The 18,329-nt window shown below is 41.3% G+C and overlaps 1 protein-coding gene across 1 annotated transcript; it reads right to left on the reverse strand.

Moving 5' to 3' along the window:
- Positions 1-8,706: 8,706 nt before the first annotated feature.
- On the reverse strand, positions 8,707-10,106 carry LOC125487783 (probable G-protein coupled receptor 139). Its single transcript, XM_048620050.1, has 2 exons — positions 10,037-10,106; positions 8,707-9,638 (listed from the first exon to the last, which is right to left on the reverse strand). The coding sequence occupies exons 1-2, from the start codon at positions 10,104-10,106 to the stop codon at positions 8,707-8,709; spliced, it is 1,002 nt and encodes a 333-aa protein (XP_048476007.1).
- Positions 10,107-18,329: the final 8,223 nt, after the last annotated feature.

Raw genomic sequence — 18,329 nt, forward strand, 5'->3', positions numbered from 1 at the left:
TTCAGCATGTTGACACAACATGCTCGATCATTTTTTTCCTAGCTTGTATCTTTACGAGATAATTCACCTGATTTAACTTTTTCTCAATCTGAAAGGAACCACTAAACATTGCTTTGTTGGTATCTCCTACCATATATAACAGCACCATTACTTTATCTTCATGGGTAAACTTATGAAACTTATCTTTCTTCTATGCTTCTGGCCTCATTAGGTGCTGTGGCACCTTCAATGTTGTCTTGCGATTTCAACTGCTCTGTCTAACCTTTCTCTCACCTCAGATACATAATATAACTGTGTGATCTCTGACATTGGACCTATCGACATTTTCTTAATTCATTTTAAAGGCCTTCTTACTTTGTGTCTGAATGTCAATTCAAATGGTGTGAACTGAATCAATTTATTTGAAGCATATCCAGTAGGAAATAATATAAATGGGATACGTTTATCACAATCATTTGGGTAATCCTGACAATAAGCCTTCAACATGATCTTTAGGGTTTGATGCCACCTTTCCAATGATCCGTTGGATTCAGGATGGTACAGACTTGATAAAAACTGTTTTACGCCCAAAATATCCATGACCATCTTCAATGATTTGACAGTAAAATTGAACCTCTGGTCTGACTGAATCTCCCTGCAAGCAAGAAACTCCTCCACAACCCTTTTTACTTTGACATTCCATCATGAATTTGCCTCCAGAAATGTGGAAGACTCATCCATTCAGGCTAGCTGGAACTGGTTCCCACTTTTGGTTTCAGGGAGGGGACCTATACAATCAATCATGACCCGTGTCAAGGATTCTTCAAATGCAGGATGCTGCTTTTATCACTGCCAATGCCTTTCTGACCATCTGACATGAATGCCAGGGATGGCGAAATTCAACAACATCACGCTGGCTCAGTGGTTCGCACTGTTGCCTCACAGCACCAGGGGCCCAGGTTCGATTCCATTCTTGGGTGAATGCCTGTGTGGAGTTTGCACATTCTTCTGGTGTTTGTGTGGGTGTTCCGACTAACTCCACAGTCCAAAGATGTGTAGGCTAGGTGGATTGGCCATGCTAAGTTGTTCATCGTGTTCAGCGATGTGTAGAAGAGGTGAGTTGTTGTTGGATGGGTCTGGGTGGGATCCTCTGAGGGTCGGTGTGGACTTGTTTGGCCAAAGGACAAATTTCCACACTGTCAGGATTCAACGGACATTATGTAACCCCGACCAATGAAAATGCTTGTGTATCTTCGCCTGAATCTTTCTTGCTCCAGGACGAACTCCTAGTGGTAATTCTGGTGCTAACCACAATACTTCCTGTCTTTATGCTACCAGCAACACAACCTGGTGAATTTCCGCCCATTTCTCCTCTGTACAAACCTGCTGATGTCTCAATTTCCCCTTTAAGATGTTATCCTTCAGGTAATAGCATTCTGGAATGCACTCTGATTGCTTTTCAGGAAGACGTTATGATATAAATCTGTTATCGTTTCATCTCTTTGTTGTAACTCATTAGTCTTTCAGAAATAAACAGCCCTGCCTGACCCTCTACCTGCAGAGGGTTTTCCTTTAACATCTCATCAAACAGAATGCCAGCTAACTCCTTCATCTTTCACTTTGGTTTCACTTCTTATTTTAACTTATGCCATGGTATCTTCTGACCAAACAGTCCAGAAAAATTCCAGGGTATTTTCGTTTTAACTTCTCAGTTCCTTGGATTTCTTTTGGCTTTTGCACTACGATGGATACTACACCCACTTGTGATACAGCTATATTGTTTCCAAAAATAAACTGTAATCCTGGAATGGACATTTTTTTCCATCACTGACGCCATCATATCACCAGTCTTGATTGGATTTCCTCGCCTTATCTTAAACAGAGGAACACTACTCCTTTCTCTATTTATTCCACAGATTAGCACTCTATTGGGCAATATTTCAGAAAGAGTGCAAATATTTTCATCTCTTACTATTGGAGACTGACGAGATCAATTAACTCTTAATATTTTAAATCGTTTACCTACTCCCAAGTCTACCCGAGTAAATCTGATGCATACATGTGAAGTCTTTGAAAAGATCAAATTCTATCTCTCGATCCAGCCGTGACCAGGCTGTGCACTCTCGTGCAACTCCTTGAGTTCTCTCGGGATTTCCTTCATGGCCTTAAATAATGCAACTGGTTTAGCCTCTTTGGCCACATCTATTTTCCCAGTGCCTCTCTTAACCAATCAGCACTGTGCCTTTGTCTGTCTCACTTTACTGCAGTGAAAACACCGGAGGCCTTCCACCTCTTTTCCACCCTCTTGGGATTCGTTTTTCCACATGTGGTATACTGTTCTCAGTGTGACCGACTTCTTTTTTATCAAAGGATCTCCCTGTTTCCCAATTTCTATCCCTCACGGAATGAAATTGCTGTCAGAAGCTAGAATTCGACCTAATGCATATTCATTCACCATTTCTGCAGCTCCTCTCACTGTTTTAACTTTCTGTTCCTCAACATGCATTCTTATCACTTCTGGAATTGAGTTTTTAAACTCCTCCAGTAGAATAATATCTCTAAGAGCCTCATTTGTCTTTTCTGTCTTTAATCCTCTCATCCAGCTATTGAAGTGGCTCTTTTTAATTCTTTCAAATTCAACATAATTCTGATCTGGTTCCTTTCTTACATTTCTGTTCTTCCGGTACTAATCTGTAGACACTCAAAATAGCCTGTTTTACTGTTTCATGTTCTTCTGACAACTCCTCTGACAGCGCTGCAAACACCTCAGTAGACCCGCCTGAAAATTTAGTCTGAATTAACATTACACACACAGTTTGTGGCCAGTTTGTCTGCCTCGCCAATTCCTCAAAGAAAATGAGAAAGGCTCCGAGATCTTTTTCATCGAAGTTTGGAAATGCTTTGATTTATTTGTATTTATCCCTACCAGGCCTTTGGCTACGTTGGGTTTGCTCATCATCACTTCCATTTTACAAACGCCAAATTCTAACCTCCTGTATACCAATGCACAAGTAGCCTTCCAAAATTTGCAACAATATCAAGGGAGAAATACATCTCATCATTGCACCCAACATTGACATCCAGTCTGTATAGCAGCAAAGCTGGAAATGTGCGGACATATTCAGGAATTCGAAGCTGCTGGTAAATTAAGAAATGATAAAGGAAAATGTATCCATCCATCTCTCTTCAAGCAGAATGGGTTAATTAGTCCATGTATCACAGTAAATTATATATATTAAATACCTAAATGCTCTGAGCTGATGGACTAGTTTATCTGATGTCTCCTGGACATAATTATGTTAGCAGCTCCCTCTTCCTCCTGGACAGGAGAAAGGGGTCATGAGTTATATTTTCTTTCTGAGCAAAGGAAAAGTCTGCTTGCATTTTGCATTTTACCTTTTCCAAACTCTTTGACATCAGTTTTCTCAGATCTTAGCAGAGTGAATTACCTTTTCAAAATTCCCATTTTCCCCATCTTTCCAGATCTCCAATTCACACCAACAAGCATTCATGGAACATACGGTATTGAACAATTCATTGAAGACAAGTAATTTGTATTATTTGGAATTAATGATTCCAACCTTCCAACAATATTTGGATATTCACACTGGTCAGAAAATGAAAGCACGATAAACCAATCGCAAAATTTGTGAAATTTACCTAATATCCAGGAATCTTTCCTTAAACTAAATAAAACACATACTGTACGGCATTTCGTGAAAAGAGGAAATAAGTTCTGGCATTTAATTTAACTTCTTCAGTTCAAATGGTTTCACACGTCTGCAACCAATTCGAAGAAGAAAATTTTGCCAAGCCTTGAAGATACTCGGTAGCAAGTTATTTTTTCTCAAAAAACAACTTCATTCATGGGTTGTGCGTGTCACTGCTTTGAGCAGCGTTTATTGTCATTCCCAAGTTGTGCTTGAGAAGGTGACCTACTCACTCTTTTTGTGAAGGCATTTGTTCTCTTCCATCATTGATGATGAGGATATTTGTTTAGCCTCCTCCTCCAATGAGTTCTTGAATTGCCCACCACCATTCAGGTCTGGATGTGGCAGGACTTAGATGTGATTCATTAGTTGTGGGATCACTTTGCTCTGTCTATCCCTTACTGCTTATGCTGTTTGATGGGATTGGCTGAGTGGGAGATATTCCAGACCATGAGGTTGCGAATTGTGCTGTTTGCACATCATTTAAGCAATAATAATTCCTTCAAGATTGAATTCGCATTACCTCCTTACAGTGGCAAGATTGAAGGCTCGGTCCCCAGACCATCACCCGAGTCTGTGGAATAACAGTCCATTCACAGTGCCACAAAACCATCAAATCCCCTCCAGCCTGGAATGGTCATCAAACATCTAATTTAATCTCTGTTTTCAGCACTTGTTCTGAAACCAAGGATGTTTTGTCATTTCAAACTCTCATATAAGTCCTTTTTAAATATCTTCAGGCGTTATTCTGTTACCAGCCATTTAGACAGTGAGTTATAGATATCCACAACCTGTCAGTGAGAGCAGTTTTCCTACAATTCTCTAAATTTCCTGCTCTTTATCTTAAATCTATGTCTTCAGGTCATCGAACCCTATACGAAGGGGAAATCTCCATGTCAATCTCGTAGACATCCCTCGTTACTTTGTGCATGCAAATCAGAACCTTTGGACTTCTCTGCTTTAAGGGAAACTATGGAATAACACTGCCAATGGTAAGGCTTTTGGGAATGTTGTTGGACAGCGATACTTAAGAGTGCAAGTACATAGTTTTTTTGAAAGTTGCATCCAAGGTAGACAGGGTGGTAAAGAAGGCGTTTGTCACGCAATCTTCATTGCTCAGAATTGGAAGGTCATGGTTGCCATTGTACAGGACATTAGTGGCGCGACTTTTGGAGTACAGTGTACAGTTCCGGTCTACCTGCTGTGGGAAGGATATGATTAAATTGGAGAGGATGTTTAAAAACATTGCAAGGATGTCACTAGGACTAGAGGGTTTTAGTTAGGAGAGGCTGGGTAGGCTTTTTTTCCTGGAAAGAAAAAGTTTGAGGGTTGACCTCAAAGAGGGTTATAAAATCATGAGGGACATAGATAAGGTGAGAAGCTTAGGTCTTTTCCCTGAAGTAGGCCAGTTCAAACCTGGAGGCCATTTGTTTAAAGAGACAGTGGAAAGATTTCAAAGTGACCTGAGAGGCATCTGTTTCATACAGAGGGCGGTGGGTATGTGGAATAGCGTGGATTTGTGGAATTAACTGCCAGAGGAGGTGGTCGAGGCAGGTAATGTTACACCATTTAAAAGACATTTGTACAGATACATGAACAGGAAAGGCTGAGAGGGATATTGGCCAAGTGCAGACTAATAATACAGGTTTATCTTGGGAAATGTGACGGGCATGTATGACTTGGACTGAACAGTCTATTTCTGTGCTGTATGACTTGACGACTCTATGACTTAGCAACCCCATAGGCCAGCATATCCTGTAATATATCATTACTGCTAACCCAGGAGATGCTGCGTAAAATTACTGACACGTCCGTTTCACATACGTGTTGGCTGTTGTATCTCGGATTGTATTCAAAGTAAATTTTTCACGACATTTACCTGGAAAATGCACGTTGTAGTAATGCATCGGTTTCAAATATTAAATGCTATACATCTTTAGAAAAATGTATTTCACTCTGAGTTTTTCTGCAGACACTTTTTTTTATGAGTATCTGATTTAACATTGAATGCAAACATCCTGGTAAACTCTGTAAAATCTGATTGACCCGTTCTGAGGAATGTTCGCTCGATGCAAAATGTTAACTCTGATGTTGCTCCACAGATGCTGCCTGACCTGTTCAGCTTTTCCAACAATTTCTATTTTTGCCCTGGTAAACCCTCAATGATAACTCTTCAGTCAGACGTGTTTAATGAGGTAGATGAGTCCTTGTCCCAGTCACATCGATCAGTGGATTGCTTCTCCCACACAGGATGACGTTCGGCTCAAATCACATTCACATTCAATTGCCACAATAGGATCTATACCCCTGACCTAAAATCGACCTCAGTCGTCCTAGTAAATTAATATTGCTCATGGGTCAAATCACATAACATCACAGCTGATGTTTTGGAAATTTATTTTCTGGTCTTCAATTCAGAAGAACAATACACTAATATGCGTTTCTTAACACAAGAGTCCCCAAGTTCTGCCTGGTGGAACAGTGATCATGTAATTGAGCTAGGAATAGAAACGTAGAAACATAGAAGAAACGAGCAGGAGGAGGCCATTCGGTCCTTCATCACGATCATGGCTGATGGTACAACTCAATAGACTGTACATGTTTTCTCCCCATGACCTTTGATCCCATTCGCCCAAAGTGCTCGATCTAGACACCTCCTGAATGCATTAAAAGAGAACAGCTGAACAGTTTGCAGAAATACACTAAAATTCAATCAAATGTAGATGGTAAAACTTGAATTCAGTAAAATCTAAATCAAAAGTCAAGCTTCACGTTGCCCACATAATCATTGGCTCGGGACCCTTTCTGGTTCACTCATAAACTTTAGAAAAGGGAATGTGCCATCTTTACCAGGTCTGGCCAACTCATGACTCCAGACAAACAGTAATGTGCTTGAGTCTTATCAGCCCTCTCAAATGGCTTGAGTGAACTTCTCGGGTTGTCTCATACTTAGTTTTTTAAAGATGGGTAGGAAATGCTGGCCGATTCAGTGACACTGACATCTCATGAATACAATAAACCCCTAATTAAACTTGCTGAAGTGGGGTCTTGCCATTGACTGATTTTCAGTTTGGGACGTCTGGATTTTTGTTGCCGACGGAGGTTTTGTGATGCTCTGCTCTCCTGTGAACGTGAATGGAAATTTTATTGAAGGTGTTGAGGTCACGGTGTCATTATAATGTAGTAGTAGGAAAATTGCTATGGAAAATCTTTAAGAAGTGGCTGCATGATTTCTACTTTTAGAATCTATTTGGGTAACAAACTCCATACATGACCACTCACAACTCGACGCTCACCACAAATCTCTTCCTCAAAACCTGAAATATGTATCTACTTAGTCCTTGTACTATCTGATCATGAGAATGGGTTTGTTTTATCTCACCTCATAATCTTGCACACTGCTTTAAAAACTCTGCTCAAGCTTTTTCATTTCAGGATAATCAATTGCAACCACATCAAACGAACCTTGCAGATAAAATCTCTCAATGCTGGAACGAGATTTCAGTGTCCCTCCTACACCAATCGCTGAAAGTGTACATGCAGCTGCAGCATGAGGTGAAGAAGACAAATAGAATGTTGACCTTCAGAGCAAGAGGGCTGGAGTACACGGGCAGGGATGTCTTGCTACAATTGTAAAGGGCCTTGGTGAGACCACACCGTGAATATCCTGTGCAGTTTATTCTCCTTATCTGATAAATGATGTTGTGGTTGTGGAGAGAGTGCAACGATAGTTTACCAGACTGATTCCTGGGGGAAAAGGACTGATGCATGAAGTGAGAATGGGTCTTTTAGGATTATATTCACCATAGCGGAGAAAAATGTTTTGATGTATATTTCATCGAAATTGGAGAAATTCAAACATGATTAGACAGGGCAAACACAGGGAGGATGATGTCATGATGGGGGCCTCCAGAACAAGGGGGTCACAGTTGAATGATACGGAGTAGGGAACTTAGGACTGACATAAGCAGAAATGTCTTTACACAGAGAGTGGTGGGCTTGTGGAATTCTCTGCCACACAAGGCAGTTAATGTCACAAAATTGAATGTCTTCAAGAGTGAGTTAGATATTGTTCTTTGGGCTGAAGGGAACAAAGTGTATGGGTGAGAGTGTGGGAACACGCCACTGAGTTCAATGGTCAGCCATAATCATGTTATTTGGCGGAGGAGACTTGAAGTTCTGAAAAGCCTATTTGTGCTTCTGTTAACTAGTATTTAAGGTCGAGTAGCATGCAGAGCAAGAGTGACTGAATAGCTCAATTCATAGATTCTAGCTCCTGTTTCCTCATTCTCAATGGTGTGAGTGTGGGGGAGAGGGAAAACATAATTAAGGCACAATTAACATTGTTTGTCACCTCCTTCAGAATGTTGCAAATGTAATGTCCAAAAAGATGGAATGTCGCCATTCACGAATATGTCAAATTTCCCACTAACACAATTCGGGACGAAAATTAAAGTATCCCCTTGATATAACTGCTCACATGAATTCATTTTTACGTGGCTCGGCACAATAGATTGGAGTTGAGCTTACAACATTCATGAACGTACAAACATACAAAGTCGAAACAGAAGTATACTATTATCCCTAAGCCTACTTAGTCATTTGATCAGATCATGGCACATTTATTGACGTTTCAGTTTCTGCGTTCCCGATTTTACTTTCATTTCCTTTAATATCAAGAATCTATCGACCTTCAACGTAAAAATATTCAACGACAGACCCCCATACAACAACCACTTTTTGGTGGCAGATCCAAACTTGCACATCGCTCAGAGAAAACAAAACTTCTCCCCATCTCATATCATGGCAAGCACTTATTCTAAAACAGCGACACCCCCATGATTCTTCAGTATCCGCAGACCTACAAGAGAAAACATTCTTTCCATGTGCAGTTAAAACTGTTTAGGATCTTACATGCTTAGACGCATTAGACATCGGCTCAGACTGAAGACTGTGATGCTGATAACTTATTTCTTTGCCCCGTGGCGATTGTAGATGTTGGAATATGAAATGAAATTTAATTCACGTGTTTCAAACTCTTCAAAATGTTCCATGATTTAATAATTTGCTTGAAGGGGTATGTCATTGCATTCTTCAGCTCTTTCCTGAATTTAGCCTGGCTCACAGCATATATACACGTGTTGGTGCAGGAGCTGAGCACTTGCAGCATTTTCGCTGTGTGATCTGTGATGAAGTAAGGGTCTGTATCGGAGTAGTCATAATGTTGGATATCTGAAATTCGTCCATAAATAGTGAACACAAGCTTGGTCCCCCACAAAAGCACAAAACTGCCCGATATACTGAACAGCAAAGTGATGGACGTCCGCCGGTTTTGTAACTCCACATCTTTTTGCTTCTTTCCACTTCTTTGGCCACGGAGACCCCTACGGATTTGACTGCTCACTAAAATACGTCTGACAGTCAGCACATTGAACAGCAAGATCAGAAAGAATGGCACACAAGGGGTTAAAATGTAGTTGATGATTTCAAATGCAGCCCATGCAGGGGAAGTGTAATAACTCGATACACTCTTGCAACCCCATGGAATATTGTCAATGAAGTATTTTGGTTGATATACAAAATACCAGGGTAGAGATTCCAGGCAGCCCAGCACGGTCACCGTCGCTAGAAATGTCGCTGCAGTTCTCTCAGTGCCAAATTTTGTTTTCAATCTCTCACAGCAAATGGCCACAAATCGGTCAAAAGTGAATGTGACTGTGAGCCAGACAGAAATCACTGTGGCTGCTAACGCCAAGGCAGAAACAATACTGCACACGGGAGTAATTTTCAGGAATGAATTTGGTAAATAAATTGAAAAAGTGTATCGCAACATGGCATCAAAGATGACGACAAGGAGATCAGCAACTGCCATTCCAATCAAGTAACGAGTTACGGAAGTAGAGAGACCACACTTTCCTCGTGACAGGATTATTATTGCCACCAAGTTAACTGTGAGGGAAGAGATTGAAGTAGAAGTAAATATTTTCAGATCCTGTCCTGAATCAAACAACATTGCAACAGAACTAGGGCAAAATGTCCAGCTTTGATTTTGCAAGACAGATGTAGACTGACATATAACATGCTTTCCAATAATAACGCACTCGAAACACAATTGCTAACAGTGTATTTTGGACTCCATAGCACAAGCAAATAAAGTAAGCAAAGGAGGTTAATACTCCATCATTAAGGGTAAAATAAATTTCCTGGAGGTTAGAAGGAGCAGATATATTAGCAGCATTTAATGAATAGAAAAGGTCTTTGTTCAAAACACACAGTGGTAACTCATGACAGTTAAACAGCAAAATTATCACCAGTTTGCTTCAGGAACACTTGCAATAACAGCTTACCAGGAACACCAATGGCTGAAATAAGAGGATAGAAAACATCTTCTATTTTCCAGACAATTGGATATGCCATTTCTGAGATTAGCAATTTCAGTTGTTCTTTGTCTCAGACTACTGGCAGGAACTGTGAACTGATCCATTCCAATCGATCCGAATTATATAGAGTGTAAGCCTCCCGTGATACAGTTACACCTGACATCGCTGTTAGTAACATTACCTTGCACAAACACATTACCTCAACAGGTTTGACTATGATGTGATTACTATGGTGGGCAAAACACAACCATCTCAAACTTCAGGAGACAGCAATAGTTCCACCATTATGCAATGAAGCCAAAAGTGCATGCAGAAAAGAAAAATTCCATAAATAATGAATAGATTCATTTGGATTCTTTTTCAGTAAACCATGGACCTTGTTGTTTCAGTTAACTTAATTGTTGCTGCTCTGGAAGCTGCACAGAATCCAGAAACACAGAATCATTCTGGTTCTGCCGATTCCCAGATAAAAATACAATCTTCAATAATCTGAGCCATGTCTGTCTGTCCATTTGAGTTAGTCGGATCCCTAGAGTTCAGTGTCTGACAGCCAGTTGGTGAAGGCAAAGTTTTGAAGTCAATGTTTACTCAGTTTACGATTTACTTGTCAGGTGGAGAATTGCATCTGTACATATCCTAACTCTGAAACCCAACTCCAGTGCCAGTACATGGTGCATTTTGCAATGAGGCAATTAATGCCCACTTCTCTAACCCCAACCCGAAATCCTAACCCTAATCCAAACTACAACCCAACCTTATATTGAAGTGTATTTTATACAATTTGGAGTATGTTCTTTCTTTCTGTGCCTCTTCATTAAGATATTGGTATTTTGTTTCAACGTAGTCTAAGAGGCAAGGTTTTGGCATTTTGTTTCAAATTCGCTTGTGGGAATTGGGCACCACTGACTTTTTCAACATTTGTCGTCATCCCAGAATGCCAGTTGAGGAGCAGCTGGTGAGCTGCTAACGTGCAATTCTGCTGTCTATGTGCTGCAGATAGACCCACAATATCATAATGGGCAGTAACATGGAATTTCGACCAAGGAACTCTTAAGGGATGAGATTCATTATGGTAACTCAATTGAATGGTAACACGTCAAGGGGCAGTGGATAGTTGTCCTACTATTGGAGGTGGTCATTGTCTGCCATGTAGTGTAAATTTCACTTCCCATACCTTAGCCTAAGCCTCAACATTGTCCAGGAGATCTACAAGGACTGCTTTGGTTTCTGAGGAGTCGTGAATGATGCTGAACATTGTGCAATCATCATCAAGCATCCCAATTCTGATGTGATGATAGAGGTAATTTCATTGATGAAGCAGCTGGAGATGGTTGGGTGCAGAAAATTCCCCCGCAGAACTCCTGTGGAGTTGAGATGATTGACCTCCAAAAGCCTAAACTAACTTCTTACGTGTCAGGTATGACTCCAACTAGCCATTGATTGCAGTCTTGGTATTTGACATCACACACGTCCAATATGACTTTCATATCATGGGTAGTCATTCTCGCCTCACTCTCCAGTTGTTCAATTCAATAGATTTGTCCATTTTTGTACCAAGGCTGTAATGCGGTCAAGAGCTCAGTGGCCCTGGCGGAACCTATGCAACTGAGCAGTTTAGTGCTAAGTTGATGCTTCTTGATAGCACTCTTTTTTGAAACCGTCAGTCACTGTACGATGATCAAGAGTAGACTGATGGGTCTGTAATAGGCCAAGTTAGATTTGCCAAATTCCATTGTATGGGAAATACCTGAGCAATTTTCCACATTGTTGGGTAGGTGCCTGTATTGCAACATTATAGGAAAGCATGTCTGTGATGCAGCGTGCTCTGGACAACAAGGCTTCAATACTGAGTTAACAAGGTGTAGAGCTGGATGAACACAGCAGGCCAAGCAGCATCAGAGGAGCAGGAAAGCTGACGTTTCGGGCCTAGACCCTTCCTCAGAAATGGAGGAGGGGAAGGAGGTTCTGAAATAAATAAGGAGAGAGGGGGAGGCGGATAGAAAATGGATAGAAGAGAAGACAGGTGGAGAGGAGACAGACAGGTCAAAGAGGCGGGGATGGAGACAGTAAAGGTGAGTGCAGGTGGGGAGTTAGGGAGGAGATAGGTCAGTCCAGGGAGGACGGACAGGTCAAGGGGGCAGGATGAGGTTAGTAGGTAGGAGATGGGAATGGGGCTTTTGGTGGGACGAGCGGATAGGTGGGAGGAAGGACAGGTTAGGGAGGCAGGGACAAGCTGGGCTGGTTTTGGGATGCGGTAGGGGGAGGGGAGATTTTGAAACTTGTGAAGTCCACATTGATACCACTGGGCTGCAGGGTTCCCAAGTGGAATATGAGTTGCTGTTCCTGCAACCTTCGGTTGGCATCGCTGTGGCACTGCAGGAGCGCCAGGATGGACATGTCGTCTGAGGAATGGGAGGGGGAGTTGAAATAGTTCACGACTGGGAAGTGCAGATGTTTAGTGCGAACCGAGCATAGGTGTTCTGCAAAGCAATCCCCAAGCCTCCACTTGGTTTCCCCGATGTAGAGGAGGCCACAATGGGTACAGCGGATGCAGTATACCACATTAGCAGATGTGCAGGTGAACATCTGCTTGATGTGGAAAGTCTTCTTGGGGCCTGGGATGGGGGTGAAGGAGGAGGTGTGGGGGCAGATGTAGCATTTCCTGCGGTTGCAGGGAAAAGTGCCGGGTGTGGTGGGCTGGAGGGGAGTGTGGAGCGGGCAAGGGAGTCACGGAGAGAGTGGTCCCTCCGGAAAGCAGATAAGGGTGGGGAGGGAAAATGTCTTTGGTGGTGGGGTTGGATTACAGATGGTGGAAGTGTCGGAGGATGATGCGTTGGATCCGGAGGTTGGTGGGGTGGTACATGAGGACGAGGGGGATTCTGTTTTGGTAGTTATTGCAGGGAGGGGGTGAGAGGGATGAGTTGCGGGAAATGTGGGAGACACGATCGAGGGCGTTCTCGACCACTGAGGTGGGGAAGTTGCGGTCCTTGAAAAACGAGGACATCTGAGATGTACGGGAGTGGAATGCCTCATCCTGGGAGCAGATGCGGCGGAGGCGAAGGAATTGGGAATAGGGCATGGCATTTTTGCAGGAAGGTGGGTGGGAGGAGTTGTATTCTAGGTAGCTGTGGGAGTTGGTGGGTTTGAAATGGATACCGGTTTCTACCTTATACTATCATCCATATGCCTATCTAATAGCAGCTTAAATGCCCCAATGAGGCCGACTCCACTACCCTCTCTGGCAATACATTTCACGCCCCTACCACTCTCTGAGTAAAGAACCTACCTCTGACGTCTCCCCGATATCTACCTCCTTTCACTTTAAAATTATGTCTCCTCATAAAAGCTACCTCCACCCGAGGAAAAAGTCTCTAGCTGTCTACTCTATCTATACCTCTGATCATTTTGTACACCTCTATCAAGTCACCTCTTATCCTTCGTCGTTCTAAAGGGAAAAGCCCCAGCTCTCTCAACCTTTCCTCGTAAGACTTTCCCTCCATTCCATGCAACATCCTGGTAAATCTCCTCTGCACCTTTTCTAATGCTTCCACATCTTTCCTGTAATGAGGTGACCAGAACTGGACTCAATACTCCAGAGGTGGCCGAACCAGGCTTTTGTGTAGCTGGAGCATAACTTCACAACTCTTGAACTCAATCCCTCTACTACTAAAAGCTAACACACCATACACCTTCTTAACAACTCTATCCACCTGGGTGGCAGCTTTCAGGGAACTGTGGACATGAACCCCAAGATCCCTCTGCTCCTCCACACTGCCAAGAATCTTTCCGTTAACCCTGTATTCCGCTTTCAAATTTGTCCTTCCAAAATGAATCACCTCACACTTTTCCGGGTTAAACTCCATCTGCCACTTCTCAGCCCAGCTCTGCATCCTATCAATGTCTCTTGGTAACCTAGAACAGCCCTCCGCACTGTCCACAACATGACACACCTTCGTATCATCTACGAACTTACTAACCCACCCTTCCACTCCTTCATCCAAATCATTTACAAAAATCACAAATCGAAGAGGATCCAGAACAGATCCTTGTGGTACACCACTCGTAACTGAGCACCATGTTGAATATTTTCCATCCACTACCACCCTTTGCCGCCTAAGGGTCAGCCAATTCTGAATCCAATCTGCCACATTTCCCCCTATCCCATGCCTCCTTACCTTTTGCATGAGCCTCCCATGGGGAACCTTATCAAACGCCCTACTTAAATCCATGTATACCACATCCACTGCTCCACCTTCATCCACGTGTTTGGTCACCTCTTCAAAGAATTCAATAAGGTTTGTGAGGCATGATCTACCCCTCACAAATCCATGCTGACTATCACGATGTATATAAACAAAGGGCAATTGTCGATGGCTGCATTTGCAAATGGTTAGCTGCATAGAAAGTATTCCACAGGCTCAGTGTTAGGTTTCAAGGATAGTTTTATAGTGTCTTTAAAGTGTTTTCACTGTCTTTCACTGGAAGTAAAAATGCTTGTATCTTCAAACAGTTTGTGAGAGAGAGAGGATGTGTGGTCTTTTCCCACGGAGTTTCATGCAACACTTTGTGATTAGGTTCAAGACAGAAGCAGATGAAGGCAAAGACCAGCGCTGTTTGGAATTAGACACTAACGATTAGCTTAGACAAAGAATTCCTTTCATAAAAAGAAACGAGACTGAGGCATGGTGGTTTTGTCAGGCAGAAGATAGAATGCAGTGTTGCTCATGAAGGATTTGTTTCAGCTCCCTAATATTTAGTAGAGTTCAAAGCAGCTTATAAAGTTTCTGCTGATAACTTACAATTATTGACGACAAATTCTAGAGGAATGCTGAAGTGATGTTGATTTATGCTCATATAATTGAGGAAATGGATAAATTTCCGTATGGAATGCCAAAAAAAGATTTGAGCAGGTAATTGAGAACTGGAATTGACATGGTGATGTCCAAAAACTAGGGGTGTAGGAAAAGGCAGAACAACGTTTTGGAATGGCTAACACTGCACACCTTCAACATCAATGCAGTGAAAGGTTTGCTCTAAACAAACTGCTACGAATTCCAGGTTTTGAGATTGAGGATGAAACACTGAGTTCACTGACTCTAATCTGAAAAGGTACTCTCCTGTAAGTTTGAAATCCATTTTACGTAAGAAATTATCTAATGAACGTGCGCTATTGCATTTCACTGGGCCAATGATGTTGATGTCATTTCCATTACATTATTTATTGTCCGTTCTCAGATATGAGAAGTGAGATGTGTATCAATAATTTCCATCTCTTTTCTTCCTTTCTACACTGTGCAGTCAATTTTCAGGTGATTGTGATCGTTTGCCAAGGAAAGTGTGGGCCCTCCGTTTAAATCAATCATGACCCGGTACCCATAGCAACAGCAAGTCCAATGGTTGCAATAAATGAGGTCATATTGTTTCAGATCTGTCGTTATTACTTCCATGATTCCTTCCTTGCCATGTCTCCTGTCTGCAGTAGAATTACTGTTCGAAGTTAGAAATCTACAAATACTCCAGTTTGGTAAAACACAATTATTTTCACCTTCAATCACTTTTTCGCCTTTTGTTGACAGAAGCTGAAAAGAAAAAATTCTTCTGCGAAAACTGCAATGGTGAACCAATCTACAGTTTTACCTAAAAACCTTGCTTTCTGACTTTACCTTACAGCATGATAAGATCATTGACAATGTACTTTCAGAATGTTGAACAAATGATAACTATGTCTCTGATCTTGGGTGAGTGACATCTCTTGGTTTGACTACCTTCCAATTTCATTAATTACCTTTATTTCAATTTTGCTGCTCAACTTTCTGACCAAAAGAAACATTTTACTGAGCAGAAGAAGAAACTGAGGTACAGAAGAGAGGAGGGAATTGCAGAGATCATGAAATGGAAAATAAAAGGAAGCCTGCGGTCTTGCTGTTTTCTGTTTCTGGAATTTTCACGCTCTTATGGCTGACTACGATTGCAGAATTCTTATATGATGACATTGCAGAGGGTAAACTTACAGATTACACCCATTCTATTATTATCTTCGAAGAAGTCAGATACTTGTGGCAGATTTTTTTTTCCTGCACAAGCACATTTTTAAATAGATTGAATAATACCAAGTTCATGGAAGAATTCAATATCATGCTGGAATGTCCAGGGGAAAGTGATTTTCAAGTCAATTAAGTTGAAAGGAGCACTGAGCTCAATCCAGAACTGGATTCAATTGTATCCTGTTCAATGTTCATCACAAGATATCCCAGTATCTCAAAATATTTTTCGGTGTGATACCCTTTCTTGCCTGCCCTATGAAATGTTTAGATTGGCACACCGATCCAAGGTAACATGTGAGTATGTATGTCTTTTCCCCGTAGCATCTGATATGCATTCCAGGTGTAAACACTTACAAAAGAGAATCAGCAGGACTCAATGGTGTCATTTTCAATATATATTTGTTTTCAATCATTTAAACAACCTCGACTGTTCCATTGTCTCCTGTTTTAAATTGAAATTTACTCTGAAGTTTAGTTTCCTGTTGTTTGGTTGAACTGGCAACTTGCATCAGATATTTTTATCAATCCAATTGTCTGGAACAAATGCATCCAGACTTGATGGTTTTAACCAGTGTCCTTATATCGGATATTCCAGTGATTGTTATCAGCTTACGGTTCGCCTCATTTCAAGGACTTGTCTTCCAGGCTTCCAGCTCACTTGCTCTGTTCTTGAAATCTATCCAACAACACAAAAAGAAAGAACATGTCCATGGTGGCTCAGAAAGAAACACAGTTAGCTAAGAATATCTACACAACACATCTCACCATATAGTTCTTGAGGGAGAAGCTTTAAAACTGACAACAGAAGAGTTAAGCCTGTGAAGAGCAGAACCAAGGTCACCATGTGATGTCACATATACTTTCATGTACTTTGTTTATAAACTGTCAAAATATCTTTTGATAATCTCAAACTGGCATCTTGAATCTCTATTTCCTTGAAGAATACATTCTCCAGATCTTTCTTTCATGACCACCTTCAAGAAGAAGCATCACATTTATACGGACAAAATATTTCTCATGACAAATTCAGAGTTCAATTTGGATGCCTTCCAAAAACAGCTTCTGTGTGATTCGAGAACAACCTAAATCACTTATATTCACAAATCTTTTCTACAACATTTGTAAGAAAAAAAGTTCTCAAATTTCCAATGAAACGAAATTTCACCGTTTTTAAGCTAAGTTGCTTTTGGACAACTCCTTGTATTAGTACTGATTTCAGTTGAATATAAGGTGTGGGCTCATTGTAGCTTGCGTGGGAACTCTTTGCGAGCACACTGCAATTTTCACAGAGGGCTTCTTTAACTTCACTGGGGGAAGCAGGTTTGTTGATAACTTCCACTGCTGTGCTTCAGGATGGTACTTATTTTCCCATCTTTTTCTACTCCTCAGTTCCATTTTTCACCAGCTTTACTTTACTGCCAGTGATGGAACAGTTGGAGAAACACTCACAACTCAATTTTCGAGATTAACTGTGTTGCCTGGCAAGGTAACAGCCCCAAGTGCCGTCTTTCATGGTTTCCTCTCTGGCATGTTTTGACTTTTGGTGTATTGTTATAAAATGTACATTGAACCCTCACTATGAGAACTAAAACCAGAACACCCAAAGAGGAACACTTCACCCTATAATCTGTAAAGGAGTGTGAAAAGTGAGGTAACCTGCCTTTCGGCAACTTGTAGTTGTTAAATAAATTAAATTCCTGACACTCATTTTAAATTCAACAAGTAACAATTTATTTATCTAAAATCTAATAGTGAGCAAGTTAACTGAACTATTACCAAACAGAATAAACCACTGCTAATGACTAACTTTTCCTGAATAAAACAAGATTCCAATGGCATGCTGTTCCATTAAAATCAAGACCCACTGATGTAGAAAAATGAATGCAGGCGCTTGAAATTACCAACAGGTTACATGTCGTCTGGGATTTTCTCTGCTTTCTCCGACAATTTTTCTGGCAACAATGCCTTCTTCATCAATTCTTCCATCAGGAATATTAACTAGTTGTGCCGTGGGTACCTTTGTTAGTTGGACAGTGCTTTCTATAAAACAGAGCGGAGGCTGTGAGAACAAACAATTCTCTCTTCAGAGCTGAGAGCTGTTAACTCTTGAAGATGGCAATTAGCTCTGTACTGAATCCAACAGCCCACTTCTTCTATACCTTTGATGACATATCAATACTTCTTACAGTAGGATTAGTCATAAGTTGTCAAAACCA

The sequence above is a fragment of the Rhincodon typus genome, chromosome 45, assembly GCF_021869965.1.
Source record: "Rhincodon typus isolate 14 chromosome 45, sRhiTyp1.1, whole genome shotgun sequence".
NCBI classification, from domain to species: domain Eukaryota; kingdom Metazoa; phylum Chordata; class Chondrichthyes; order Orectolobiformes; family Rhincodontidae; genus Rhincodon; species Rhincodon typus.